The following is a 27,675-nucleotide window of genomic DNA, read 5'->3' on the forward strand; positions in this document are numbered from 1 at the left end:
TACTAAACCTGACTTTGCACGCGAAGGCCAAGGCTCGGGGAAGACATCCCAGCCTTCGACTTCATCCCCAACTTTCGCATAAAGCGCTCGCTTCCTGCACTGGGGAAACGTCTGTCGGCTCTACTTCCGTTTCCGGAAGAATGAACTTCCGGTTTTCCGCACGGGATAATGGTGGGCGGATAGTCCTGGTCATCTCAAGTCCTCCTAGGCTTCGAAAGAACCGTGCGCATGCGCCGAGACGGGTGGGCGGGCGAGCGAACCTCTTCGCATTTCTCTGCACCCTTTGGGCTCGCCACCGTCACGTGCCAGGGGCGCCGGGCGGGAAGCCGCGTGGCGGAGGCAGCGGTAACGACGGCAAGCCGTAAGGTCGGCCGACTTCCGGTTCCGGTGTAACGTTCGGGCTCCGTCTCAGGGGCTGAAGTTTGTGAGGTGAGTAGCGGGCTCGGGCCCAGTGGGGCTGGCTGTGGGGCCTGGGGGCTCAGCCTCCTAGCCCTGGCCGCAGTCAGAGCCCAGTTGGAGGTGGCGATCCCTTAGGCGAATGGGCCCAAGGGAGAGTGGCCAAGGAGAGGTTTCTGAGGGGGAGTGGGGTGGCGGGGATTGTAGGGAGGTAAAGGGCGGGGGCGGGAAGGGCAAAAGAGGCTCGGACCGAGGTGAGCTGCCCCGGGACAACCGGGGGGTGGGGGGCTTAGGTCAAAGGGGAAAAAAGAGCGGGACTGGGGAAGCATCCCGAGTGGAAACTTCCACCCTGAGTCTTCACTGGGGCTCATTTGGCCTTCCTAGTGGAGGCTCCACTTTAGTATGTTGTCATCTGCTCAGTGACATGTCAAGTTGTGATCCCCAAAGCTGATTTGTGTACCACCCACACCCTTTGTTTTGTTTTCATATCAAATGAACTAGCATGTGGTGGTGAGGGTTTCGTTTACAAGCGTTCAGAGCCCTAGCTATATTCCAGTCCTTTAAACGCTACGGATGTGATGATGACCAAGGTTTTTACTTTTGTCGTTTTTTAAGTATTTACAAAAGAAGCTCTCTATTTAACTTGATCATTACAACAATCCTTTGAGCATAGGCAAACCCTTTTGTCTTAGTCCCTGTTTTACAAGTGGGATACTGAAAGCCCGAGGAATTAAGTTGCTCATTCCCTACTCTTGACAACACCAGGATCCCTCTTAATACCATGCATGATAACATTCTCTGTATTCGCAGTTCAGGAATATGTATGGTTGAGTAGGAGTTTAGGAAAACATAGTCTTTTTCAGTGATTCCTTAAAATGATTGAGACCCTCTTGGGCTCTTTTGTCATCTAACTGATAGGTGAATAGACCTCTTAATGAGTTTTCTTTCAGCAAGACATATGCTGGATACTCAGATACTTCAGAACATCCTGTATGTGGTCTTTTTCCTTTAGTTTCATCTGTTCTTTTCCAGGCCCCTCTATCCCACTTTATTCCAAATTCAAAATCATAGTTTGGTGGTAATTCCGAGTGTGAACTTGTACAGATCTGTACTGAAATGTTGTTCTGAAATGAAGACATTAATCATTATATTTCTCATAGGGAAAAGATGTCTTAGGATATCCTAAAGAAGATCATTTACTTTTAAATGAAGAAAACTGGAATCACAAATTGGACAGAAACTCTGGTGTATGTGCTTACTTAGATTTGAAAAGGTTAAATCAATGAGTAATTATTTTCTCCTGTGTCCTGAGCACTATACCAGATGATATAAGAAGAATACTTAAGAAAATAGCTTATGTCATTGAATAGCTTCTGATTTAGCTAGACAAGTAAAGGTGTGAATATAAATGACAGTCCTGCTTAATAGAATGTTCAGTGAGAAGGTCTATTGTTCAGAAGACTCTTCAGTGGTTTCTTTTTTCTTTGCTGAACTCAAGAATTAGATTAGAAGTAAAGAATTGTCAGTCAGGAGAGGAGGAGGGTGTGCATCTTCATTTCTGTGATCCTTGTCAAGCACCCTGTCAGAATGGTCTGTCATGTAAACTTACATTATGAGAGGGTTGGTCAGTCATACAGTTTTTATGTGAAATTAGGGTATGGTGTCATGAAGAGAAAAATCTGTAAAGGAATGTGCTTAGAAGTTGTGAACCTTAATATAAAATTGGTGTTTAACTCTACCATAAATACTTCATGACCCACTGACCTGTATTAGGATCCCACAGAAAAGGATTCTGTCAGTCAGAATGAGGTTAGGGGAGGCCATGCATGAGCCTGATGACTTCTGAAAGACTTCTGCTATATTTCCATATTGTATAATCTGTCAGGCTCTGTAGATCTAATAGTATAAGGAAGGAAGCACCAGAATACAGTTCTCAGCTCAATTCCCCCTGGGTTAGCATAAGAGATGCTCTCTTTTGGATTTATTTTTTACAAAGATTGTTACCAGGGGGATGAATTTATCTGTAATTGTAGTAAATTAACTTGCCCAGGGGTGCAGGAGGTAGCCGGGGGAGAAGTCATTTCTGATAAAATAAATGTCAACCTGTATTATTTTCAGTCTCCTACCCTTCCCAATCACTTTCTCCTTTTTCCCTCATAGGTGCTGTGTTGAGTATTCAAGGTTGTCTCACTGTCTGTTGTCCTTTCTAAAGAATGGCCCTGTCCAAGAGGGAGCTGGATGAGCTGAAGCCATGGATCGAGAAGACAGTGAAGAGGGTGTTGGGTTTCTCAGAACCCACAGTGGTCACAGCAGCGTTAAATTGTGTAGGAAAGGGCATGGATAAGAAGAAAGCAGCTGGTATGTATTTTTTTTGGTTCCTGAATATGTCTCTCAGCCTGACTCTCAGAACTGAAATATTTGAAGCATTCGTAGGGTTAAAATGATGTTGGAACTTTGAAGGGAGAAGGCTCTATTTTTCTTGTGCTGGGTAGTGAGAATAGTCAGTTTGCTTTTGGATTATCTGCTGAGTGTCTTTTGAATCCCTTGCTGATTTTCTGCATATGTCAAAGTTGCCTCAGTCATGTATGCTTACGATATATTTTATGTACAAAACATGTTTATAGACAATACTTGCTTTATGTAAATTTGCATTATGTAAATTCAACTTTTTGTAAAGAATTCTGAAAGAAATCCCCATTCCAGAAAACACCTATGTTAACTACAATGCTTTGATTTCTCTCTTCTCCATTCCTTTGGTTTACTGCTCCATGACTTCCTCCCCCCGCCCCCCAAAAAATTTTTTTAACCCTCCCAATGAAGGCAGAGAATGGAGGTATAGCCCTCCCACTGAATCCAAAGCTGTACTTGAGACCTGTGGCACCAAGAGAAGGCCCCATTCTGCCCACTTGTCCAGCCCTGTGTATCTCTTTCATTTGTCTGTCCTCAGCCTGTGTGTCACCTATCCTCTCCTGTTATTGTCCGTGTGTGACCCCCACATGTCTGCCCTCTCAGTTCTGGCCAGGCACTTTTGTGTCCGGGCACCTCCCTCCACAGGTACCTGGCACACTACTTGCCCTCTCTTCCCCACATCCGTGGGAAAATTCACATTACATAAAAATTGCTTTATATAGAGGTTTATAGAATGGTCTACTTACATAAAGCAGGTGTGTGTGTGTGTGTGTGTATACATGCATATACAATTTTTTTAATAACTCCATAATTAGAAAAGTAAGTCAGCTATAATTAAAAACACCATATCACATATCCCAAATTTTGCCTTACCTTGTATCCCTGGCCCTTCTATGTCAATAATGTTTGACAGTGTAGAAAACCCTTTAATACAACAGGGGGAAACAAAGTAACTTTCAATACGAATGTATCTGAAGTAACCGGGTTGAAAGCCAAACCTTACAGAGTTACTTGCGTGAAATTAAAAAGTTGAGAGAATTGGATTTTGCTAACGATGCGTCTCCTCACTGCTGTGTGTGTCTTCATGAGACTGGGTTTTCGAACTGGTTCTTTAAACACTTAGTATCAGTATCTTTGCCTTTTCTTTTCTTTTAAAGAATCATAATTGAATTCTATTCTCTAGTAACTGCAGGCTTTTTTTTTGTTTTGATGTCATTTATCTCATATCATTCTCTGGATATTTTCTCTCTGTGATATTCAAAAAAAATGACTACCAGGTTTGAAAGGGATTTGAAGGTAAAGGAGAGTAATAACAGCAGTGAAGGTCTGGAGAAGTGTTCAGGGCCCTTAAGTTTCCTAGTAACTTCTAAATTGTTTTAGTCATATTTTAAGTTTATTATCATTTACTCCTTTTAGGATGTTGAGACACATTCCTTGTAGTACATGTATTTTGTAGTTTAAATTGTCTGCATAGGCCCTTGGGAATAATAGGAAGGGTTAAATTGAGTAAAACCCTTACATTGGAGAGTTAGTTTGCCCAAGCCACGTATCCTTATATTAATATAGTATGGAATTCTCTCTTAAAAATAGGCCAGACAAATTCCCATGATTCTTGGCCATGAGGTAGTTTTTATTTAGAACTCAGGCTATTGCCACTTTCCACCCCATGAAAACTAACCTACATTTCTGCCTCACAAACCATAGTCAGAATGTCTCCATAAAACATTGCATTTAATAGAATCCCACAGAAAAAATCAAGAACACTCTTTTGGGTGGAGAAGAACAGTTTTTGTAAACAACTCATTTCATCTAGGTACTTTGTATTATTAATACTAGGTTCACTGCAGTTAGTCAATGTTTTGGAGAGCCTGTTGTGTATACAGAACTGTTTTAGACTCTCAGACCTTTCTGTGTCTACCTTTTTTTTCATCAGATCACTTGAAGCCTTTTCTCGATGATTCTACCCTGCGGTTTGTCGACAAACTGTTTGAGGCAGTGGAGGAGGGCCGTAGTTCCAGACATTCAAAGTCTAGCAGTGACAGGAGTAGAAAACGAGAGTTGAAGGTAGGTTCTGGTTGGCTGATTAAATGGCATGGGAATATTGTCAGTGGGAACACTAGCAGCTAAACTTTCTGTGATCACACACATAAACACAGGAGAATTTCTAACATTCTAGAGAAAACTTTAGTGTGTAGAGCAGACAGTGAGTTTGTTTTTATATCACCTTTGACTCTTAGTCCTTAGTTTACGGTGGTGAAATCTGGGAAACACATCATGAGGCAAACATTCCAGAAAACCAGCCATTTTATCCTTTACAAATATAATTGTGCAGTTAAGATAAGGAATTATTATTGTCCATCGCTTCACTTTTCCCCTCACTACCTCTAATAAATAATAGTTTCATACTAGGGTTTTATGATTTTGGTTTTTCACTGTTTAGGTCCTAACCTCTTGCCTCTGAGGTTAATTCCTTTGCTTTCCTGAGATACAGCTGTCATTGTTATTAGTTTTCAAGGAATTCCTTGTAGAACTTGTGGCTGGTGTTCCTGAAAAATAACCATTGAATATGCATTGAACATACATAGTTTTGAATAGAACACACTACCAGAGATGCTGTCTTTGGGGAGCTCGTAGCTAAGGGATACCAGTTTCATGGACAACCTATAGTTTTCTGCTCCAGTACTTTTTATTTGGGTTTCATGTAGGTTGTAACCCCTTTCGTTTCATCATCAGTATTCAGTCTGCTGGTCTTACTTGGCTTAGAGTTCTTTTCTTCCTGCTTTTTACTTATTTCTGTAACTCCCATCACAGAATCTCCTCCTTCCCCATCCTTCCAAGATATTTTAATATTTTGCTATTTTGGCCACACTACCAGCATTACCAGGTTGTAGAGAAGGGTAAGGAATTTTCTCCCAGCCCCACAGCAGCCAGCATACAGAGAGAAATAGTCAGTGAACACCACATACCTTTTATATGTAGGGCTCTAAAGAAATATAAGGAATATTGAGAAACTTGAGAAAATATTGAGAAAAATCATAGTTTAATGGGGAGATAGAACATAGATGTGAGATGTCAAGAGAGGTGTAAAATATTTAACTGTTTTAAAGTACAGTGGAACCCTTTTATAATGTTGGTATTTGGGGACAGGACTGATAGCCACCTTATAGGCTAACTGTCAGACTTTAAATTTTGCTATGTTTAGAGGGACTTGACAGAATCTGTATAATAGTAGTTTACATTATATTGGGGCTCTACTGTATGTGTATAATTGCTGAAGGTATGCTAGAGTGAATGAAGTGATCAGAGTTGAGTGCTATTAGTGAAGAAGTCTTCCTGGAGGAGATGTTTTAGCATCTTTATGCTTAAGAAGTCTTGGGACAGAGGTCCCACTTTTGGTCGCCTTAGGCCCCTATTCCCACACTCTATATATATTATGGGAGAGTCCTTTCTCTTGAACTGTAGGAATTCCAGGAAGCGCCCGCCCCTGACTGAGGATATGTCCTTGCAAAACACGAGCCCTCCTAGTGAAGAGGGGATGTCACCCAAAGCCTACCACCGGTGTGTACATTTGCTTTTTCCCATTGCCCCTTCTACTTGGCCATTCTTGGCCATGTTAAACTCACCTTGCAAAGTAGACAACCAAGTGTCTTTTGTGTGCTGGGTCTTGAACTAAGTGCTGTGGGGGAATACTGAGGAAGAAAGAGTCCTTGCCCTTGAAGAGCTTAGATCTAGTCGGGGAACCAGAACACATGCACATGATAAAGAACACATACCAAGCAGAATGTCAAGAAATGCAACTTAATATAGCCCAAACATTATACATACATGCTTGAGGGTATAAAACAAAGGTATAATCAGAATGGGGTGAGGTTATTAATCAGAGAAGGCTTCCTGAAGGAGGTGAGTTTTGAATAGGATTTTAGGAGTGGTTGGCTCTGAGTTGTTGGAGAGGAAGAGAGGGAGGACATGTGAGCAATGATATTTATAAAGACAAAGATGGAAATTTGCTTGGATGGAACAGGATCTGTGTGGGAGAGTAATGAAGGTGGTAAGATGGAGGCAACAGTTGATGGAGGGCCTTCAAGGCCAGGCTTACCTCTGGGTCTTATCAAGTAGCTATTTGCAAGGCTCTGTTGTAACCCCCAGGGCAAAGCCACAAAATATTAATTGGGTTGGGGGGATGATGACGATGACATTTCTTCACTAAGAACAGAAACAAATCTGCCTCTTATTTTGGGTTCTCCCAGGAGGTGTTTGGTGATGACTCAGAGATATCTAAGGAGTCATCGGGGGTGAAGAAGAGGCGTATACCAAGGTTTGAGGAGGTGGAGGAGGAGCCAGAGGTAATTCCTGGACCACCATCTGAGAGCCCAGGAATGCTGACCAAATTACAGGTTAGTGACAGACATGAGAGGTAAGTCGTTTGTGAATTGAGGATTGAGGGGACATTTTGTTTCACAATTAGAGAAGTGATGCTTGCCATTGTTGTTCTTATTGAATGGAACATTATAGTCAAGTTGCCAAAAAATACCTAGTACTTGTGGTCCTGGGTGATGTGGAAAAAGAGATAACAGGACCTAACAGAAAATAAAATATTTTAAGCTTTTGCTGCTAAACATTTTATTCTTTTAAAATGCTTCTTTTAAACACTTTTTTTTAAACATTTAAGACATTTTAAAGGCTTAAAAGAAATTTCTCCCAGAATTATCTTTATGGAAAATGTTAATATAAAAGCAGGAGTTGTCTTTGATTCCTGAAACTTTAGTGTTCCAAGCTTCTTTTGAACAAGAAGATGACTTCAAAGATGGAGTATAGAGAGGGATGGGAATCTTTGAAGATAAGGCAGAAGGATGTGCTCTTATCCCAGAAGAAGGCAGTTTAGGCACACTTAGCAAGTGTTAACAGTATGTACAAAAAAATCCCATCCACATCTTTGCCTTCACCAAATTTTTCACAACACAGCTTGAGATTGTCTAAGCTCAGCTACATATTTGAAGTTCCTTATGACTGAATCTTCTGGACATGATGAGAGGGAAGATAGTATTAACCACTATACTCTTGTCTGCAGATCAAACAAATGATGGAAGCAGCTACAAGGCAGATTGAGGAGAGGAAGAAACAGCTGAGCTTCATCAGTCCTCCTACTCCTCAGGTATGGTATTCAATCCAACTAACCTGCATTCCAACAATTTCCAAGAAACATCTGTTACATGTCTATTCTTTGCATAGTAATAATAAGTGTTAAATAAGATGTAGTTTCTGTTCTCATGAAGCTTATAGTCTAATAAAAGTTCCAGAAATAACCAAAAAAAAGATAATACATAGTGTGTGAAAGAACTGGAATTCACTTAGTACTTTTTAAGGTCATTGGAAAGGAGGACTTTAGTGACAAGGAACATTGGGAAAGGCTTCTGGTAGAGACTTCAAGAATAAGTGGGATTTCATCTGTGGAGATGAGGTGGATTCTTTATAGTACTATGAGCAAAGGCATGGAGATAGGATGGTACAGGATATATAGAGGATGTGGTGACTACTCCTGTTTGGCTGGATTACATTGCCATGAATGGGAAGGACGGTGTATGAGAAAGCTCGAAAAAGTAGAGAGCATTGCTCAATTGTTCATTACACTGAATGCCAACCTAAGAAGTTGTAACTTTGTCAGTAGACCACCATTGAAGGATTTTGACAACCCATGTGTATAAATGAGGTTAATCTGGCAGTATGAAGGATGGCTTGGTGGGAGCAGAGTGTTGAGGAGGCAAAATGAATTAGATAACTGCTACAGTGACACTTGGGTGCACATCCAGGGATGGTGGCATTTTTTTGGACCCCAAACCTCATAAATCTCATCTGAAATTCAGTGAATCTCTATTCCTTCCCCTTTTAAACTTTATGTTTTTCTCTGTACATCTCACAGCCAAAGACTCCTTCCTCCTCTCAACCAGAACGGCTGCCAATTGGCAATACTATTCAGCCTTCTCAGGCTGCCACCTTTATGAATGATGCCATTGAAAAGGCACGGAAAGCAGCTGAACTACAGGCTCGGATTCAGGCTCAGCTGGCGCTAAAACCAGGGCTTATTGGCAATGCCAACATGGTTGGATTGGCCAACCTTCATGCTATGGGTATTGCTCCCCCGTGAGTATTCAGTTTCATTTTGGAGCCTTTCAAAACTACCTAAGTTGTTTTTCAAACATGTCCAAAGATCCATGTAAGTGATGAATAAATATCTATTGAATTTGTGTTGAATCTCTAAAGGGGCAAGAATTATTTTACAAATGTGATAACTGAAGTTATGGTCACCCAGAAGGTTTTCAAATTAAATGAGGAATCAGGTCTTCTTGCTCAGGGCTCATTCCATTAAACTAATCTATTTTAAACCAGACCAGTGTTCTAAACCATCTGAAAAGCTGCTAGTTCTAAACCCTCTTTTAATAGCTGGAATGGGTCTAGATTAGTGTTAGGAATCAATATTCACCTCATGGTTTGATCCTAATTAAATGGGAGAGATGAGCCTTAAGAAATTCAGTTTATAAGATGGTTGTAAGTCTACATAGCCAGTTTTATAATTTATAAATCCTTTTGTTATTATAATTTAAGTTTTATGCCTTTTTGGATTACTCAGTTTGATTAGTACTTTATAATTGAGACATTACTTATTGAAGATGGCATGAAACATCTTAGAATTTCTTAATCTAGGTCTTCCTTAGGGTTCCAGATAAAATTGAAAATTGGGCTTTTTTGCCCAATCCCTCTGTCCATGTCCCCCCCCCCCCCCCCCAGGAAGGTGGAGCTGAAAGACCAGACGAAGCCTACACCCCTAATCCTGGATGAACAAGGCCGAACAGTAGATGCTACAGGCAAAGAGATTGAGTTGACACACCGAATGCCAACACTAAAGGCCAACATTCGGGCTGTGAAGCGGGAACAGTTCAAACAGCAGCTCAAGGAAAAGCCATCAGAGGACATGGAATCCAACACATTTTTTGATCCCCGAGTCTCCATTGCCCCTTCCCAGCGCCAAAGACGTACCTTTAAATTTCATGACAAGGGCAAATTTGAAAAAATTGCCCAGAGATTACGGACAAAGGTAACTGGGACCAAAGCTTGAAAAATTTTAGATAGCTAGCAGAAAGGAAATTAGACGGAAGGTTTTAATAGAGTTGCTACAAAGTCTTTTGTATATTGTAGGGCAGCAACCGTACATTTCATAGATTTGTTTCATATTGGATTCATCTTAATTCAGTTCTCATTAGGCTAACATTAAATTGAGCTTGCACTCTCTGAGAACACACCACCTGATGAGGTTAAGATGCAAGGTTACAACTCAAGTGGGAGAAGCTAACTTAGGATTAAAATTGGCTTCAGATGATCTGCATGACATGGATAATTGAACTGACTATAAGTTGCAAAAGTTCTATTTCCCCCTTTCTGCCCTTAGTGAATTTTCATTGGAATTTTTAACTGAATGTGATCACTCTAATTCAACAAGAGTTTATTAGGAACTGAGCATGGTGTTTGGCACCAAGGATACATACAAAATAAAACTTCCTATCCTCAAAGAGTTTACATTCTGTTGGGGAAGGGGGAAACAACCTACACAAATATAGATAAATAAATACAAAATATATAAAAAGAAATTTCCAGGGGTTCAACACTGATTCAACTTAATATAGAGGGCAGTTTGTTAATAATACATTCCAGAGGATACACTGCCAGGATAAAAAAAAGAGTTGGTTAGATATGGCAGGAGGTATGGGGCTGATACGGTGACTATGAAGGAGAGCAGGGAATAAGCAATAGGAAAAGGAGTTTCAGCTGTTCTACAACTTGATTCTGAATGGAACCTTAGACCAGTAAATTGTCATACCCTTCACAGTAGCAAAAGTAATATTGATTTGGTTTTCAGTTCCTGAGAAAGGTGGAATAGGGTAGAGGTGAGGGGACAGGGAATTGAAGTATATGTGTACAGTGGCCAAGGAGAGAAGATGTACACTCCCTATCCTTCCTAACTAGTCAAGGTTGGGGTCAGTGGAGTCCTAGAATCAAGTTGGTTAGAAAAAGGAGTGAAACATGCTTTAAGTATTCGGTCTCAGCCAGGTCAGCTCTATCCTGGATTTACATGTTTGTTGAGAAGATTATCTTCCCCAGGTTGGGGCTCTGTTGTATATACATATAAATGCTAAAGGTGTGCTAAAGTGAATGAAATGATCAGAGTGTAGTGGGATTAGTAGAGAAGTGTTCCTGAAGGTGGTGATTTAGCAGCTTTACATTTATTTAAATCTTGGGATACTCAGGTTTTCCCCTACTCTCCCTATTATGTAAATCCTTCCTCCTAAACTGTTGGAATATTAATAGAGGCTGTGGAAAAAATCGTTGGATTTGTTGTCAGAGACCCTGGGTTCAAAACCTAGTTCTGCCACTTACTACTTTCATCTGTAGACCTCAATTTCCTTATCTGTAAAATGAGAAAGTTGGATTAACTTCTAAGTCTAGTTCTAAATCTGTGATTCCCCCATCACTGCTTTAGGGGCAGGGAAAGAGAATAGAAGACCTAAGGAACTCAAAAGCAGGCCTTTGTTTTCCTTTGGTGGGGGGTAATGAAGTGTTAGAGGCACTTCCACACACAAGTCTTTGCTGGTATCTTAGGTGCTCAATTCCCAAACAACTTAAGCATCAGGATTTTTCAAGGTCCTGAAACCATGGACAGATGTAGCTTGTGCAATGCATAGTATAGATCCAGCCACCATTTTTCACACTGACATGCTCAAATCTGCAGTACTCTTCTTTAAAATAAGAGTGCCAGAGAAGAATACATTTTGTTTCTCTTCAGTGAAATGCATGCTTCAGAGTCAATGCCACTGTCTCCCAAGCTTTATGTACAGTACTTTACACATTACTTCATCAAGCGTCTGTTAGATGCCAGGCTCATTAGAATAACAATGCTTCATGGAGCACAATAGTGCAGTGCTATCTAGGGCATTCAGCTACTTCTGGGGCATGTGGTTTGGAGGTGAACCTTGAAGTCACCAAGTCCTGGGAGTAGGTATCTGGTCTTCCCCTTCTGGTGAGTTGTGGTAGCCTTTTTCCTTGAATCTTTGAAATGTTCTGAAGTGGTCAGATGGTAGTGAAAAGACAACCCAAGACGTGGAATGTTTTTAAAGGCAGGCTTCCTTTACCTCTCAAACTGCTGCGACTCCAGCTTCCCCTTGCATCTATGTTTTGTGATTCCCAGGCTCAGCTAGAGAAGCTGCAGGCGGAGATCTCACAGGCAGCACGAAAAACTGGTATTCATACTTCAACCAAGCTGGCACTCATTGCCCCTAAGAAGGAACTGAAAGAAGGAGAGATTCCTGATATTGAGTGGTGGGACTCCTACATTATCCCCAATGGTTTTGACCCGTGAGTTTACTAGTTAACACCTTCCGAGATGTGATCTAGGAGATGAAGCGTAAAAGAATCAAAGCACACATTTAAGGGTGATAAATAAGCATGTACATGCAAGTTCGCGTGTCTTACACAAGTCAGCCTTCGCTTTGGCTACGGAGGAGAGATGAGTTTTAGTGACCTGAAGACGCACGTAAATCAAAGATAACTTGTTTCTAACCTGTTTGCTTTTCTAATTCTGTTCTTAATACACTAATGGTAAAGTCAATTTATATTTCTCAAATACAGTTAATTACATAGTGCACTTAGATATGTAGTAGCCAAACTGTGACTAAAAATTAGTTATTGTAAGTCTATAGGGAGGATGGTGTGATCTATATAATATGTAATGAGCGCATAAGTACTAAAGAGGTGTTGGAGTGAGTGTAGGGGAAGTCTTTGGGAGTCCCACTTCTTTGAAATCATCTTCACTCACATATCCTTGTTTTCTTCCTTTTTTCCCTAATTGTAGTACAGGGGAAGCTCCCAAGAAAGAGGACTATTTTGGGATCACAAACCTTGTAGAGCATCCAGCCCAGCTAAACCCTCCAGGTAAAGTGTGGATCATTTACCCAGTCAGCAGTGGGATTGTTCCTTTCCTCTTCTTCCTGATTTAATCATAATCTGACTGCATAGAAAGAGAAAATAATTGGTACCATAGTCATTGCTTCTCTAACCTATTCCTTTGCATTCAATATTTCTAGCTTTGCTTTAGATGAAATTGTTGTATTGGTTCCAGATCTCTGAATGTAGTGGCTTATTGTGGTGGGGACCCTGTTGTCTATATTTAATGGCTTTGGCTGGGGAAAAGTTCATTTGTTGAACATACCTTTGCACTTAAAATACCCCTTACGTCTTAAATAGCAAGCTGGACTTTTCCTGGAACTCTGGTTCTAGCTTTGTACTTTTCTTTCCTCCTCTCTTTTTTGTTTTGTATTATCGGTCTGAGAAATCTTAGAAGTGTCTTAAAAATCATCAAGTCTGGCCTTTTACAGATTAGGAAACTCAGGTCCAGAAAGCATTTTGATTGCGTGGAAGAAACAAGTACACTGGCCTTTGCAGGCCTGAGTCCTGTCCTTTGTTATTCAGTGAATCCACTAAAATCTGGTGTCGTTTCATTTAATCTACTTTTTTCCAGTTACTTTTAACATGAGTCATGTAGAGTTTAAAAACAGGTTTTTAATTTTTGTTTTTTTAAGGGAGAATAAGATATGTGCAGTTGTCCAACACTGAACATTGCACCAGTACCCTCTCCCTTCTTTCTCTTGTCCTGAAAGGAGCTGAAGAGTTTCTTTCAATCCCTACAACTGTCCAGCTGCAGTCAGTATCCTCTAGCTCAGATACATTCCCCAACCCCACATAGACTTTACTGTGCTTCAGATTAGTACTGGCTCCTCTAATCTGCCTCCCCCTTTATGCTTCTCCAACAGTGGACAGTGACACACCAGTGACATTGGGGGTGTACCTCACCAAAAAGGAACAGAAAAAACTGAGGAGGCAGACCCGGAGGGAAGCTCAGAAGGAGCTACAAGAGAAAGTCAGGCTGGGTTTGATGCCTCCTCCTGAGCCCAAAGGTAAGAACTCATAAGGTAATGGAGGAAGGATGGCAGCATGAACTCTTTTTTCTTGGTAATTTCCAGTATTTCTTCTTCCTTGCCTTGACTTTTATTAGAGAACTACTGTGTATGTACAGAAGTCATATTATGCAAGATTGTATTCACTTTTTTCCTTTTCCCTTCTCTTCTAAGTTTCTACAATATGGGTTGTTTTATTTATTTTCCAGATATTTAGAAACCTTTGTTATGAGTTATTTGGGAATGCTGTGTGTTGTACTGAGCTTTTAGGAGGAAAGGTGCTTTAGAAATTCATTAAGGAGAACATCTTTGTGTGTGTTGTCAGGACAAGAGGGCATTCCATATGGAGACATCCTCTTAGACATCAAGCATTTTTCAGTCTCATTCAAGATTAAGTATACAGAGGAAAGTCTTCATTACTAGTCAAAACAAAGAAACAAGTTAGCTGAAGTGTAATCTAGCTTAAGTGTTAAATTTGCTTCATAAACTGAGGAAATGCCCCTTTGATGCATTTATCAGGCAATACTTTTCCAAGGGTTTTAAATAGTATTGGGGACGTAGGTTAGAGGAAGAGAGATAGGAAAGGCTGTCCCAGCTGAGGAAATGACTTGTGGTCAACACCATTTTGTCTCTCATGCAGTAAGAATTTCCAATTTGATGAGAGTATTAGGCACGGAAGCTGTTCAAGATCCCACCAAAGTGGAAGCCCATGTCAGAGCCCAGATGGCAAAAAGACAGAAGTAAGTGCCCTGGAACAAGGTGGGGATGTTGGGCAGGGTTCTTTTTCAAACTGTGGGATAGCAGGTTGGATTTTGGCCTCCCTTGGGGGACTGGTATACAGAGGAGGGGAGAGTCCTCTGTTGCTCTCTCTTTCCCTCAGCCCTGCCTCTGGTCTTCAATGCCTTTCTTACTTGTGGATGTCCTTCCTGTCACGACAGAGCGCATGAAGAGGCCAATGCTGCCCGAAAACTAACAGCAGAACAGAGAAAGGTCAAGAAAATTAAAAAGCTAAAAGAAGACATTTCACAGGGGGTACACATATCTGTATATAGGTAGGTGTCTTTGTTGGGCCAGTTTTGCCCACATAAATATTGAACTAATATGACAAACCAGTGCTTGGGGCAGTTGGTACAGTCCACAGAGCTTTCCTAACACCAACTCCAGCGTTAGAGAAATAAAGTTAGGGGCTTAAGAGCTTTAGTAGGAGTGGGATTGACCTGGGAAGTAAAATTTCTGTTGTGATTTAAAATTCTTCTGCCAGTGTAGTAAAAAAGTCTTTTTTCTTTGACTTTGGGTCAGTTAATCAGTACTGATCTGCTAAGCTGAATGAACAAACCTCTTCAAACCAAATTATACACTATAACTGCTCATCTTTTTTTAGAACTTAAAATTTCTGGTTTCACTTTACCTAGACCAAGTCTCAGGAAAGTGCTGGTAGCCCTCCTTCCCTCACCTCCAGATTGATTTTTATCATGTCCTACCATTCAGCTATTGCAGTTAAACTCTCCTACTTCAAAATGAATTTATTTCTGACTCAACAAGAAATATTTATGAAGTACCTTCTGTTTCTGGGGACTGTTAAGTGATGTGGGGGGATGGAGACATAAAATAGCTAAAATACTTTTTAGAGTCCATTAACATTAACATCCATCAAACATTCAGCAGCTTTCCATCTACAAAGATGAAAAAAGTGTTTTGTTTTTGAGCGTTTTGGAAAAATAATGTATTTGGACATGTAGGTTTATTTTTCCACTCCATTTAATCAGCTGCTAACATTCAAGTTAAAATACATAACCACACTTTCCCTGTCTCCAGAGTACGAAATTTGAGCAACCCAGCCAAGAAGTTCAAGATTGAGGCCAATGCTGGGCAGCTGTACCTTTCAGGGGTAGTGGTGCTTCACAAGGATGTCAACGTTGTGGTGGTAGAAGGGGGTGAGTTTGGGTTAAGGGGAAAGATCAAAGGAGTATAACCCAGAATACTGAAACCTAGATTGGGGATGGGGAGGAGGTGTTTTAGAGGGACATCTGGGCGTAAGACCCTCTAATCCTGTCTTTTCACGTCCTGGGAGAAGACTGAGACCCAAAGCTTATAGTAGTATCTACAGGGGTTGTACCAATCATCATATTAAAAATTCTGGACATCACATGGGCTCGGGGGGTCTTTCTATTGCCACTTTCCTAGTCCAAGTCTAGAGGGTAAAGAGCGGGGAAAAATTCTGTCTCCTCTTTTTCTAGGCCCTAAGGCACAGAAAAAATTCAAGCGTCTAATGCTGCACCGGATAAAGTGGGATGAACAGACATCCAGCACGAAAGGAGATGGTGAATGGGGGTTAGAGGGATAAATGGGGGGGAAGTGGGAGTGGAGAATTATTCTGCTAATACCAGATAGAATAGAGTTACTGCTGTTGTCATAATCATTCACATGACATTTATTTTGCTTCACATACATAATTAACTGTCTGCCTGGTCTTCTAGGATCTTCCACCACTTGATTCTTATGTTGCAGCTGCCGGGGCACTCTGCTTTGGCCATACATGGATACTGTTTACACAGTTTTCTGGACATCAATGCATGGGCCTGTGCATGTGCCTCTTGTGCCTTGCAGTGCTTTTTACCTCTCCACAACATCATATCTTTTTCCCATCTAGCCCCAAAACTTGCAACCCAAAGCAATATACTTGATTAACTGCTTATGTTTTGATAGCTCCTTTACTTTGCACTCTTAAAAGAATTAAATTATTCTCATTGTATATAATTTGTTTAATGTTGCATTTTCAAATGTTTTTAAATTTTTTTTATCACCTGGTAGTATTCTGTTAGACTACAGCTTCACTAAGAGTAGAAAATATCTTCTGTATCTTAGAGGAAGTATGGTACGGTTGAAAGAGTGCTAGATTTGGAAGCAAGATGGACCTGGATTCAAATTCCCTCTCAGACACCAGCTATCTGATTTCTGAGCAAGGCACTTAACCAGCCTCAGTCTCTTCCCTTGTGAAATGGGAATAACACTTAAGGTTGTTGTAAAAATCAAATGAGATAATGTGTCTAAAGTGCTTTGTAAATCTTAAAGTTATATATATGTTCAACTATTTTTACTTTTCCTGCCAAGTACAAGATTCCCTTTAATTTGACTTGTTGAAAGTCCCTACTTGTTTGGAGCTTTTGATTCAATTTATGAACAGTAAATATATAACTTACTTATGGTGACATTTGATGATAATAACAATAGCTAGCATTTATATAGTGCTTTAAGGATTGCAAAGCACTTTACAAATAGTTCATTTTATCCTCACAAACCTGAGAGGTAGGTGCTGTTTTTATCCTCATTTTAACAGATAAGAAAACTAACACAGAGGGGGGGGATTAAGCGCCTCATCCAGTGTCATGTAATTAGTAAGTATCTAGACTGGTTTTGAACTCATGTCATCATGACTCGAGGTCTAGTGCTTCATCATACTGTGCCACATAGAGAAGAGGAAGCATTTAAATATGAATGTCTTGAATATTTTTAAAAGGTGATATAAAGCCGTAAAGAGTTTTTAAATAGCAGTTTGTAAAACTGTACATCTGGGTCTGTTTGGAGCCAGGCTTAGCCATGTTGTCTCTTCTAGATGATGATGAATCTGATGAGGAGGCTGTGAAAAAAACCAACAAGTGTGCATTGGTCTGGGAGGTAGGTAGTTTTTCCAGTAGTTTTTTCTGAAATATTGAAGCAGAAGAGATTTGTGTCAGAAATAAAGAATTACAATCAGTTCTAAATTGTGCTAATTGAGGGAGCATTGAGGTCATCAGTCTTATTGGATACCTCAATGGATCTCTGGTTTTGTTGATGAGGATACTATACATTATCCTTCTGGAAACCCTTCCATGGCAGGGTCAGAGCTGAATTATGTCCATATTGTTCCATTGCTCTTCTAGATTTCTTTACACTGTGTGGGCATCAGTAGCACACATCAGGTATCCATTCATTATCTCTAGCTGTCACTGCAGGACTAGCCCAGCTGCATTTCCCATAATGTACTTTTTTTTTAACATTATGTTTTACAGCATTTTTCCTGACGAGTTTTAAATTGATTATATTATAGTTTACTCAGGTCTACTATCAGTTTCCATTGAGAGGATCTGAAATTTTTGTTTTTCAGATATTGTGGTCCATGTTTTGCAGTTATAGCATTGGTGGAAGAACCTTGGTGTTAAAAGATGGGTCTTTGTTTCAGAGATTGCATTTGGTCTTTAAAAAAGTACTATTCAATCTCCCAATGATAAATCCTTTTTAATTCTGAGGCTAGTTAATTGTCCATTTCCAGCCTCTGACCAAGATATTTTTATATCTTGTACTCATGTATCAGGTCTGTGGCTTGTCCATCTACCTGTCATAGGCATAAATTAGTCATTATTCAAACACTTTTTTTCCATATAGAGAAGGTCAAATTCTTTAAAATAATTATGGGTTTCATTTAGGAGGCTATAAAACGTTCTGGGGCTTTATATAACACACAATTCCATCTACAAGGAGGATGATTTGAAAGTATGTTACCATCTTTGGAGAATTCCTATTCCATTTGGACTGTGTGCTGAACAACCTCCACAAGAGCAACAAACACCTTTTGGCAAGCATACTTTATATATTAAGCATTGTTTGATACTAATAATTGCCAGATTGTTTGAGTTCTCTCTTACATCTTTCATCTTGTATGATTTTGATACATACATGGGAAACACTTTGGTTAAAAAGAGCTTTTAAAATGGTGATAGTTAGCAGGAAATGCATACAGTAGAATCTTATGTTCTTGACAACAGAGATGTCAAACTCGCTTCACCAAAAACTCCTAAATAGGCCTGGCAGATTAAAATATAATTGGGAACTGTTCAGCAAAATAAAAGTACAGCAAAACATAGATATGTAATTTGCGGTTTTCTAAGTCAATATGTAGCACACAGGGATCAGTTTCTCTTTGAGTTTGACACTACTGGTCTATACCTTTCAGTCAATTGTGACTTAAAGGTGGTCTTTTGTAAAACATCCTTTGTAAAAGGAAACCTGTTCCTTTCATATTGTCATCAAATAATCCTTTGATATTATGTATAGATTATTCTGAAAATGTGTTTTTAGCATATGGGTTAGTAATTACTGATTTTTTTCAAACAGTATTTTTATTTTTTTATCTGCTACTCCTACTTCTCACCCACCACTCACAATTAAGAAAATTAAACAAGGAAGAAAATTCCCTTATCCCTCAATACCAAAACCAGTTAGCTATGTACAGAAATGTACGTGTCTCTGCATTTAAGTTCATCAGCTCAGTCAGGAGGTGAATGGTGTGTTTTATATGAAATTTTTTTGGACTCATGGCTTATTATTGTGTTCAAGTTTTAAAGTATTTCAAGTTTTTCTCTATTATGTTGTCATTCTATAAATTGTTTTCCTAGTTCTCCTCACTTTGCATCAATTCATAAGGGTTTTATCAGTTTCCTCTGAAATTGTTCAGTAATATTCCATTTTATTCATATATCACAACTTATTTAGCCATTCCCTAAAAGGACAGTCCCTTAGTTTCCAATTTGGGGCTATCACAAAAAGATCTTCTAAAAATATTTTTGTACACATAGGGTCTTTTCCTCTTTTTATTTCTTTAGGCTATATACTAGGCTTAGTATAGCTGGGTCAAAGGGTATGCATAGTTTGATTCTGGGTATAGTTCTAAATTGCTTCCCAGGAAGGCTGAACATCTCCACCAAGATTGTTCTAATATACCTGTTCTCCCCACAGTCCCTTCAGCATTTGTCCTTTTCTTTTTTTGTCATTTTGCCTCATTTCTCATTTCATGAGGTGGAAATAAGGAAAAGCATAGAGGACTGTTTGTGCAAAAGCAGGGCAGTAGGAGATGGAATGTTGTACATGGGGAAAAGCAAATGAGCCAGTTTGGTTGGAATTTGGAGGGTTTCTGAAGGGAAGTAATGCGAAATTATTCTAGAAAGATTGATTGGATCCAGATTGTGAAGGATTTGAAATGCCAAACAGAGAAATTTGCATTCTTATCTTAAAGGCATTAGGGGACCACTGACACTTCTTGAGCAAAGGAGTCAGATTTGTGCTTTAGGCATATCAATTTGACAGCTGTGTAAAGGATGCATCACTGTAGAAGGAAGATAGGGAAATGAATTGGCAGGCTGTTACAGTAATCCATTTGAAAGGTAATGAGATCCTGAATGTGGGTGATGGCCTTTTTATTGGAGAGAAGAGGATGGATTGAAGAGATAACTTTGTCTGGAGATAAAACTGAGTAGCAGATTAGATCTGGTTGGAAATGAGAGGAGAGTAAAGCATTGGGGTATGATTGAGGTTGCAAATCTGGGTGTCGTTGAAATTGACATTGACAGAAATAGGAAAATTAGGAAGAGAGTTGAGTTTTGAAGGAAAAGATACTAAATATGAAATATCAAACAAATAGTTGGTAGTGCAGGTTGGAATTCCGAAAAGAGATGAGAGCTGGATATGTAGGTATGAGAGTCATCTATATTGATGTAATATGGGAGCTGATGAGATTATGAGAAGTCCGGACAATCTTGGTATATACTCATATTTATTGGGTGGAAGATGATTACCAACAAAGGAAACTGAAAGAGTAGTTAAGACAGGTAGAAAGAAAACTAGTATCAAGAAAAATCATGGAGGAGAGAGGATATAGGAGAGAAGGGATGGTAACTTTTATAGAGTAGTCCAAGAAGTTATAAAGACAAAGTCTTGGATTTAATAGTTAAGGCATTGTTGGTAACCTTGAAGAGATTCACTTTGGTCTAACAGGGTTGGAAGTTAAGACTACAAGGGTACAGGAATAGCTTGCATTTTATTTTTAGATGCATAGTAGCTTTTTTGTCAGCACTGTTTTAGTTATGTATCAAGCTATTAAAATGAATTCTCTGAATACATACTAGCCAGGCCTCTACTCCAAAAAGATGTATCCCATACATGTTAATATCATCCAAGATTCCTTCATGTATGCAACAACAATAAGATTTTCTTATTATTATCACTTAGGTCTTAACAAATAAATATGCTTCCCAAAGTTATTGACCTCTTGTCATGTTAAATGTCCAAGAAAGACTAAAGGGAAGAGAGATCTCCTAGAGATGATAAAGGCTTTCATTTACTTCTCTTTTTGCAAGATATTTTGCTGATTGCATGAAGATTCAGAACACTTCAGAACATCCATGAGATTCAAGAATTTTCAAGGGGGTTGGCCTAATCTACATAGTAAGAACCAAGTGTTTGGAGAATGCTTAATTTCTAGAGTACATGAAATGCATTTGATTCAACAAACCATTGAGCTGCTTCATTGTTAGATATGTGTGGACAGATCCTACAGATGGATAATGAGCTGGGTCTAGAATTAAATAAGAGGAAAAGAGAAAACTGAATTATATTTAGGAAATTCCCAGTGCTTTCAACAATCTCAAGCAATATTCTGAAACAAAAAAAAAATTTAAATGCCAATATAATATTAATGTTTATATAGCATTCCAAAGTTTTTAAAGTGCTTTATGTGATCTCATTTGTTATATGGTTAACAACTCATGGAACACCAGCAGTCTCTGAAGAATCAAAGTTGTGAGTCACAAGGCAATAAAAGGAAGCATCTTGAAATAAATAGGCGACAAAATGTTGCCAATGATCAGCTGCATATAAAATGCAGCATAAAAGATATTGATGAAAATACACTGGACCAGAAAAAAAGTGGTCCTGTTATGAAACGAGTAAGGGCTAACAGGTGAACAACCTGAACAACCTCAGACTAAAGTTAAAAGCCTTGAAGAAAAGACCCTAACACCCTGGGTGGATCCCCATACCCTACTGTTGCCCTTCTCTCCCCCACACACACTTTGGAGGATTTATGGAAGGACTTAGATAAATAACCCAGGAAGAGATTGATATGCAGTGGTTTCAATTTGTACTATTGGAAGGGTACTCACATCAATGGGATCACAGATCCCTTGAGAGATTAAAATATGTAGGAACAAGAAGATAGGATAAGTATGTTCAGTAGGAAAATCTATCCAAGGATTGAAAATGGCTTTGTATTCTGTCATCAATGAGATAATTAAGAATTGACTATACTTCACCAGCAGAGGTAAGAGACATGGGACAGAAGAAGGGAAAGTGAGGTATTTTGGGTTATTTCCTTTTCTGGGTATCTCCCATCTGATATGGATGAAGAACTGAAGTCAGTGACATCTTTTCTTACTGCTCTGTTGCTCCCTGCCTCTTTCCCAGGGTACAGCCAAAGATCGGAGTTTTGGAGAAATGAAGTTCAAACAGTGCCCCACAGAGAACATGGCCAGGGAACATTTCAAAAAGCATGGGGCTGAACATTACTGGGACCTTGCACTGAGTGAGTCCGTGTTGGAGTCCACCGACTGAGACAACTACAGTCCCCACCCATTCCTCTCCACTGCCTTTGTCCCTCCAGCTTTCCTTTATTCCTCCACCCTAATCTCTCTTTGTGTCTGTGTGTGTGCATATATGTGTGCACATGTGTGAGAGAGATCTCCAGAAATTACCAGGCAGAGCTGTGGGACTGAGAGAGAATTGCTGCTCTGTTCCCAGTCAGTCTGGTGCTGCCTTCCTTTCCCTTTCTGTGCATATGATTAAAGAATTATTTTTAAACCTGGTATGGCATTTTTCACACATAGGTGTTTGAGGGTACTTTTTTATTCCAGTCTTTTGACAAATACAAGGACATTTTTATGACTGAAACAGTAAAGACTAGTATTTTTTGGAGCAGAGTGGGGTAGTGAGTGAGAGGAGAGATATTCCTGATAAGATCTCATTTCCTCAGTAGCATCTAGACAGCAAGCAGGTATTTGATACTCCTATGCAGGAAACTTCCTCGTGCAGAGGAGAGACTGGCAGTGGGATATAAAGAAACAATCAAGAAGGATGCAATATGTAGATAGATGAAGTAGGAGGATTTGGAGATTTAGCGCAGTTTCTCTCTTTTACAAAGTAAAAATCCTCTTCCCCTTCCCCTCAGAGACTACTAGAATCCTACTCTGAAATATGTGATATCTCTAGGATAGCTTGAGGAGATATTAATGTCTAGTCACCCTGACATCCTCTCAAGTCATTCTAGAAATAATCTTTAAGATCTGAGATTCCTTCATATTATATCTGTACCCTCCATTTATGCTGCATAAATTGCACCAGACAAATGGAAAGAGTTCTGGATTTGGATTTAGGAACTTGAGTTTAAATCCTAGCTCTTCTTATTTGCTGTGTGATCTTGGGCAAGACACTTAAATTCTCTTGGCCTCTAGTTCCTCATTTGTATAATGCAGGGGATTCAACATCTCTTAAGTTCCTTCTAGCTCAGGGGTATTAATGGAATGCTTTTGGGGAGTGGAGGTAGAGAAAGGATGTATACCTTTGGTGTTCCCCTAAAAGGGTCTTAAAAGTAATAATGCTAACCAAGTTGGGCCATCAGTCAACTTGTGCATATTTTGAACTTAAAACAGATTCTCAGTCATCAGGGAAAATGGAGTTTTCCTAACACCCTCTTTTTCCTTACCCCCCCCCCCCCCCCAAGTTCTTCCAGGTACTAAAAGCACTGTGTATCCAATTGTCCCTTATGTCCTGGAGCAAGAGCTTAGCAACCTTTTTGTTACAAGATATATGTATAAGTTTCTAAGTGGACCAAGGTGGTTTTTTTTAAGCAGTGTGGTACAGGCACTTGAAGTCAGAAGACCTGGGTTCAAGGCCCTGGCTCTACCACATTATTTATTAGTTGTGATACTGGGCAAGCTCTTTAACTAATCTGAGTCCTCATTTGTAAAAATGGAGAAAATACTTGTATTACCCACTTCACAGGGTTGTTGTGAGGAAAGCATTTTGTAAACGTTTAAACATTATATAAATGTGAGCTGCTATTACTACTACCTACCTCACAAGGTTGTTGTGAGGATCACTTTGTAACTGTAAATCACTGCAAAATATATAAATGTGAGTTGTTATTGTAAATGGAGAAAGAAATAGGCCTTCCAAATAATACAGGTAATCAATGAGATGTTCTAAGTCCTGGGATGGGGAAGAGAGGGAGGAGGGAGGAAGGAGGTACGACAGTACACATAGGTAAAAACATTGACAATACATGGTAAAAGTACTGGAGATAATATGAATGATATGTAATGTAGAAGGGAGTGGGATATTAGCAACTATAGGGGAGGGTGATAGGGAAAGCATTGTGGGGAAGATGGCATTTTAGTTAGGCTTTAAGTTGAGGTAAGAATTAAAACAGGTGGAGGGAGATCAATTCAGGAATGAAGATCACCAGCCTGAGCAAAGGCATGGAGAGTTTAAGAGTGTTTTGAGGAGAAGGGAGAGGAGTAGAGAAAAGAAGAGTAAAATAGTAGTTTGTCTGCTATTACATGGTAGTACTGCTAGGTCAAAGGATATGCACAGTTTAGTGATTAGGGAGGGATAGTTTCAAATTGCTTTCCACAATGGTTAGGCCAAATCACAGCTCCAACAACCGTGCATTGTGTGCCTGTTTTTCAGCAGCAGTTCCAAAATTTGTCATTTTCCATTTTTGTTATCTTTGCCAGGATGATGGTTATAAAATAGAACCTCAGCCTTGCTTTAATTTGCACTTTAATTAGTGATTTGAAATTTTTTTCATATTTTGTTGATAATTTGAATATCTAACTTTGAAAACTCCTTTCTCTAACCTGGTATATTGGGTTAGAGATGGCACCTTCCATAGAAAGAATTCAGTTTACTGATGCAAAAGCCTCCACAACTTAAAAATTTTAGAAACTGGTCTAGGGCAATGAAAGCCCTGTCCAGGGTCAAACAAGTCAGAGGTCAGACTTAAAACCACCTCATTCTGGCTTTGAAATACTCTGTCCATAACTAATATAAACTACAGGAATAATAATGGGAAAGAAGGGTGTTAAGTTTCACCTGACTGTGAAAACTCAATTTCTCCCTCTATGCCAGTTTGACTAAAAAGCTTGAACTATATGATCTCTGAAGTCCCCTTTAGCTATAGAGCTAATGACTCTGTTAATAACTGGTGGTGTGTCTAAAGCCAAAGGAAAGTATCAAGTAGGAGTCAAGATGGGTGTCAGATACACCTTAGAGATCTAGATTCCTTTAAAAGGCCACTGGATTGGCTGTTAGGTGTTTGGGGAGGAGGAGAGAGGGCGCCACAATATTATTAGTGTTGTGGCTAAATTGCAAGAGGTTGAAAGTAAGTTCCCAAGAGACTGGAGTCATTGGCGACACGTAAGTTCTATAATAAAGGTGAGGTGGGAGAGCAAGAAGTTAAGATGAAGGGAAGGTTTTGTTTTTCCTAGGTATGCTTGTAGGCAAAATGGAAAAAAGATTAAAAATGAGAAGGGGGAAAGATTGGAGGAAACTCCTGATAAACACCTAGGGGAACGAGGTCAAAGACGAAGGGTAGTCTGATTAACAAGTTACCACTAACGTTACCAGGGACGAGTGGGGGATGATGCCGAAGAACTGAAGTTCACTTCTGATGGCCTCCACCTTCCCCTTAGCTGTCATCTGTCCTAAGTGTGGAAATGAGTTTGGAGCACTGAAGCTAGAAAGGGGCCCCATGTAATGACAAGGAAACTAGTTAAGCACCACAAATCCAGAGTGGGTGGGATCCACTAGAGTGCCAAAGGTGTTCTGAGCGTGCGGCTTGTAAACTAGCTCCTGTGGCACCATGGGAGGCGTGAATACAGCGAGTGTTCCGAGGGAGACCGCACACCACCCATCTGAATCATTCACCTCTACCCGGGCAGGCACTAATCCATACGACAAGCTGCTCCGCGGATCCAGGCTCTGCTCCGGCCAAGGCTCAGCATCGGTCTCCGGGTGACCGGGCGACCCGACCTAGAGTCCTCGCTAGCTCCTTCGGTTTGGCGAGGACGAGGACACAATTACACCTTTCAAGGTCTCGGGTGAAGTGGGATGAGTTTGCTACTATCCTTTACAGATTCCCCCTACGTGGTCGGAAAGGTCATGTGGCCCCGAATGGTTTCTCCCGAGGTGGAGTTGCAGAGAGAGAAGCGAGAAAAACCGTTCCCTCCAGGAGTCTGCGCAGTGCATGTCTTACTGTAGTTGGCGCATGCGCGTCTTCTGAGGCGCTGCAAGATGGCGGCAGGCCGGTTCGTCCCGATTCGGTGCTCCGGAGAGTTAGCGGAAGCGAGGGCTGCAGTCACCCGGGAATAACAGTAGCTGCTTCGCAGTGGGAATTCCCTGACCCTTTTCCGTGAGCAGAACGACATCAAGAGAGACCTTGAGGCCCTGAGATCCGGAGAGAGAGGGCAAAGCGGGCCCCTCCCCCAAACCTCCCCACAGATCGGCCAACTCTCTTTCTCCCCCCTCCCTTTTTTCCCAGCGCTCAACACGCGAGTCTGTGGCACAGGCGCAGAAGGAGACGGAGGGGGGGGGCCTTTGCTCTCGCGCGTGTGCGGGCTTCAGCGCGCGCTTTCCGTCTTTCTCTCTCGATTGGTCAAAACGCATCGCCTCCACTCCTCCCCTTCCCTCTAGATTGAAGAGGAAGGGGAGGTGGGGTTGGTTAGCGCATGCGCGGCAGTCTTGCCGTCGCTGTTGCTGTTGCGTTGCAAAAAAATTCCTGGCTGGTTAGTCTTGTGGCTCTCGTGCGAGGGCTGCAAGGGGTTTGAGAAAGTGTTGTGGGGGGGAGGGGGTGGGGGTGAGGAGTCGGGTGGTGTTAGGTGCCCGACACAAACTCCCATCCCCCGTCCCACGGGACGCCCTGGTTCTTGTTGGGAAAGGGGCTATGAGTGCAAGGTGCCGGTCAGGCCCCTGCTGGAAGCGGAGTCCTGCGCTCTAAAGCCCTTGTCTCTCGGGCCAGGCGTTTAGAAGGGCATTGCCCTAGGCCTGGTACGCCCCTGTCCCCTGGGCGAACCTCCGCTGGCCCCGGACTGGTTTAAACACTACCCCCTCTTCCCAAGTGACCAAAGTGCAAGACTCGCAGCCGCTTCGGCCGCCCCCCTGAGCGCCGCGGGGCCGCCTCCGGCGCCGGGCCTCCCGCCCCCTCCGCCAGCCCAGCCGAGCGCGTGCACCCGCTTGCTCTTTCCCTCTCAGCCCCCAGCTTGCACGCACCCGCAGTGATTGTTTTGCCCGCTCCCGCCGCCGCCGCAGGAGGAGCAGCAGCGCTTGTGCAAGGGGTAAAGATGGCGGCCGGCGGCGGCGGCGGAGGCGGCGGCAGCAAGGCCTCCTCGTCGGCTGGGGCCCTGGAATCCTCGCTGGATCGCAAATTCCAGTCGGTGACCAACACGATGGAATCCATCCAGGGCCTGTCGTCCTGGTGCATCGAGAACAAGAAGCACCACAGCACCATCGTCTACCACTGGATGAAGTGGCTCCGCAGATGTGAGTGGCCCGGCGCCGGCTCGGGGCGACGGGAGGGCCCGGCCGGGGAGGGGAGGACGCGGAAGGAGGCGCCGCCGGGGCCGGGCCGGGCGTTCTGCCCAGCCAGGAGCGATGGGCGCCTGGGCTCTCCGGGTCCCGTGAGGCCGGCCGTGGCGTGGGTGACCTTGGGCCGCAGGGCCCGGATCGACCCGGATTCCAGGTGCCCCCGCCTCGGAACGGCGCTTCCTGAGCTGGCCGCAGCCCGGGCTGCGTGCGGGACACTAACGGCTTCATGCCCGTGGGCTTTGCTGGGCCTCGGCGTGCCCGATTACGATCGCTGGTGTCCCGACGAGACGGGCCGCCCCCGGGAGCGTCCCAACTTCTTTGTGCTCCGCCAACTTCGCACCTGGGGGGCTGCGAGGGGGGACGGGGAGAGGGGTCCTCTTGGGGCGTGGGGGGGAGGGGAGGGAAAGCCCTCAACCACGGC

General features: G+C 41.7%; 2 protein-coding genes and 1 long non-coding RNA gene across 12 annotated transcripts in view; 2 read left to right on the plus strand and 1 right to left on the minus strand.

The window, feature by feature from the left end:
- Window positions 1–137: 137 nt before the first annotated feature.
- PRPF3 (pre-mRNA processing factor 3) lies at window positions 138–22,472 on the plus strand. 3 transcript variants are annotated; one of them, XM_072644703.1, is made up of 17 exons: window positions 138–429; window positions 1,557–1,643; window positions 2,557–2,754; window positions 4,739–4,869; window positions 7,053–7,199; window positions 7,874–7,957; window positions 8,723–8,943; window positions 9,589–9,895; window positions 12,041–12,207; window positions 12,704–12,783; window positions 13,662–13,805; window positions 14,446–14,545; window positions 14,744–14,857; window positions 15,621–15,739; window positions 16,043–16,126; window positions 17,419–17,480; window positions 22,080–22,472. In XM_072644703.1, exons 3-17 carry the CDS (start codon window positions 2,610–2,612, stop codon window positions 22,224–22,226), a joined length of 2,052 nt encoding a protein of 683 aa, XP_072500804.1. In that variant the 5' UTR covers window positions 138–429; window positions 1,557–1,643; window positions 2,557–2,609; the 3' UTR covers window positions 22,227–22,472. The 3 variants fall into 3 exon arrangements, with proteins under 3 accessions (XP_072500804.1, XP_072500803.1, XP_072500805.1); XM_072644702.1 differs by lacking the exon at window positions 1,557–1,643 and having other exon boundaries at window positions 154–429; XM_072644704.1 differs by lacking the exons at window positions 138–429; window positions 1,557–1,643; window positions 17,419–17,480; window positions 22,080–22,472 and adding an exon at window positions 16,283–16,553 and having other exon boundaries at window positions 2,609–2,754.
- Window positions 16,216–25,976, minus strand: LOC140527644 (uncharacterized). 2 transcript variants are annotated; one of them, XR_011974882.1, is made up of 4 exons: window positions 25,296–25,915; window positions 23,746–23,787; window positions 21,130–21,192; window positions 16,553–17,506 (listed from the first exon to the last, which is right to left on the minus strand). It is a non-coding gene; the product is annotated as an uncharacterized lncRNA (long non-coding RNA). The 2 variants fall into 2 exon arrangements; XR_011974883.1 differs by lacking the exons at window positions 21,130–21,192; window positions 23,746–23,787 and having other exon boundaries at window positions 16,216–17,506; window positions 25,296–25,976.
- Window positions 25,957–27,675, plus strand: part of RPRD2 (regulation of nuclear pre-mRNA domain containing 2) — a 98,844-nt gene continuing 97,125 nt past the window's right edge. For 5 of the 7 annotated variants that reach the window (XR_011974878.1, XM_072644695.1, XM_072644693.1 and 2 more), the window contains exon 1: window positions 25,957–27,209. Coding sequence is in view for 6 of the 7 variants with exons in the window: in XM_072644695.1 (XP_072500796.1) it covers window positions 27,011–27,209 (199 nt within the window). In the remaining variant the exon portion in view is untranslated. The remainder of the gene's footprint in view (window positions 27,210–27,675) is intronic. The other 2 variants (XM_072644694.1, XM_072644698.1) reach the window with 1 other exon arrangement.

This window comes from Notamacropus eugenii, chromosome 2, assembly GCF_028372415.1.
Source record: "Notamacropus eugenii isolate mMacEug1 chromosome 2, mMacEug1.pri_v2, whole genome shotgun sequence".
Taxonomy (NCBI): Eukaryota; Metazoa; Chordata; class Mammalia; order Diprotodontia; family Macropodidae; genus Notamacropus; species Notamacropus eugenii.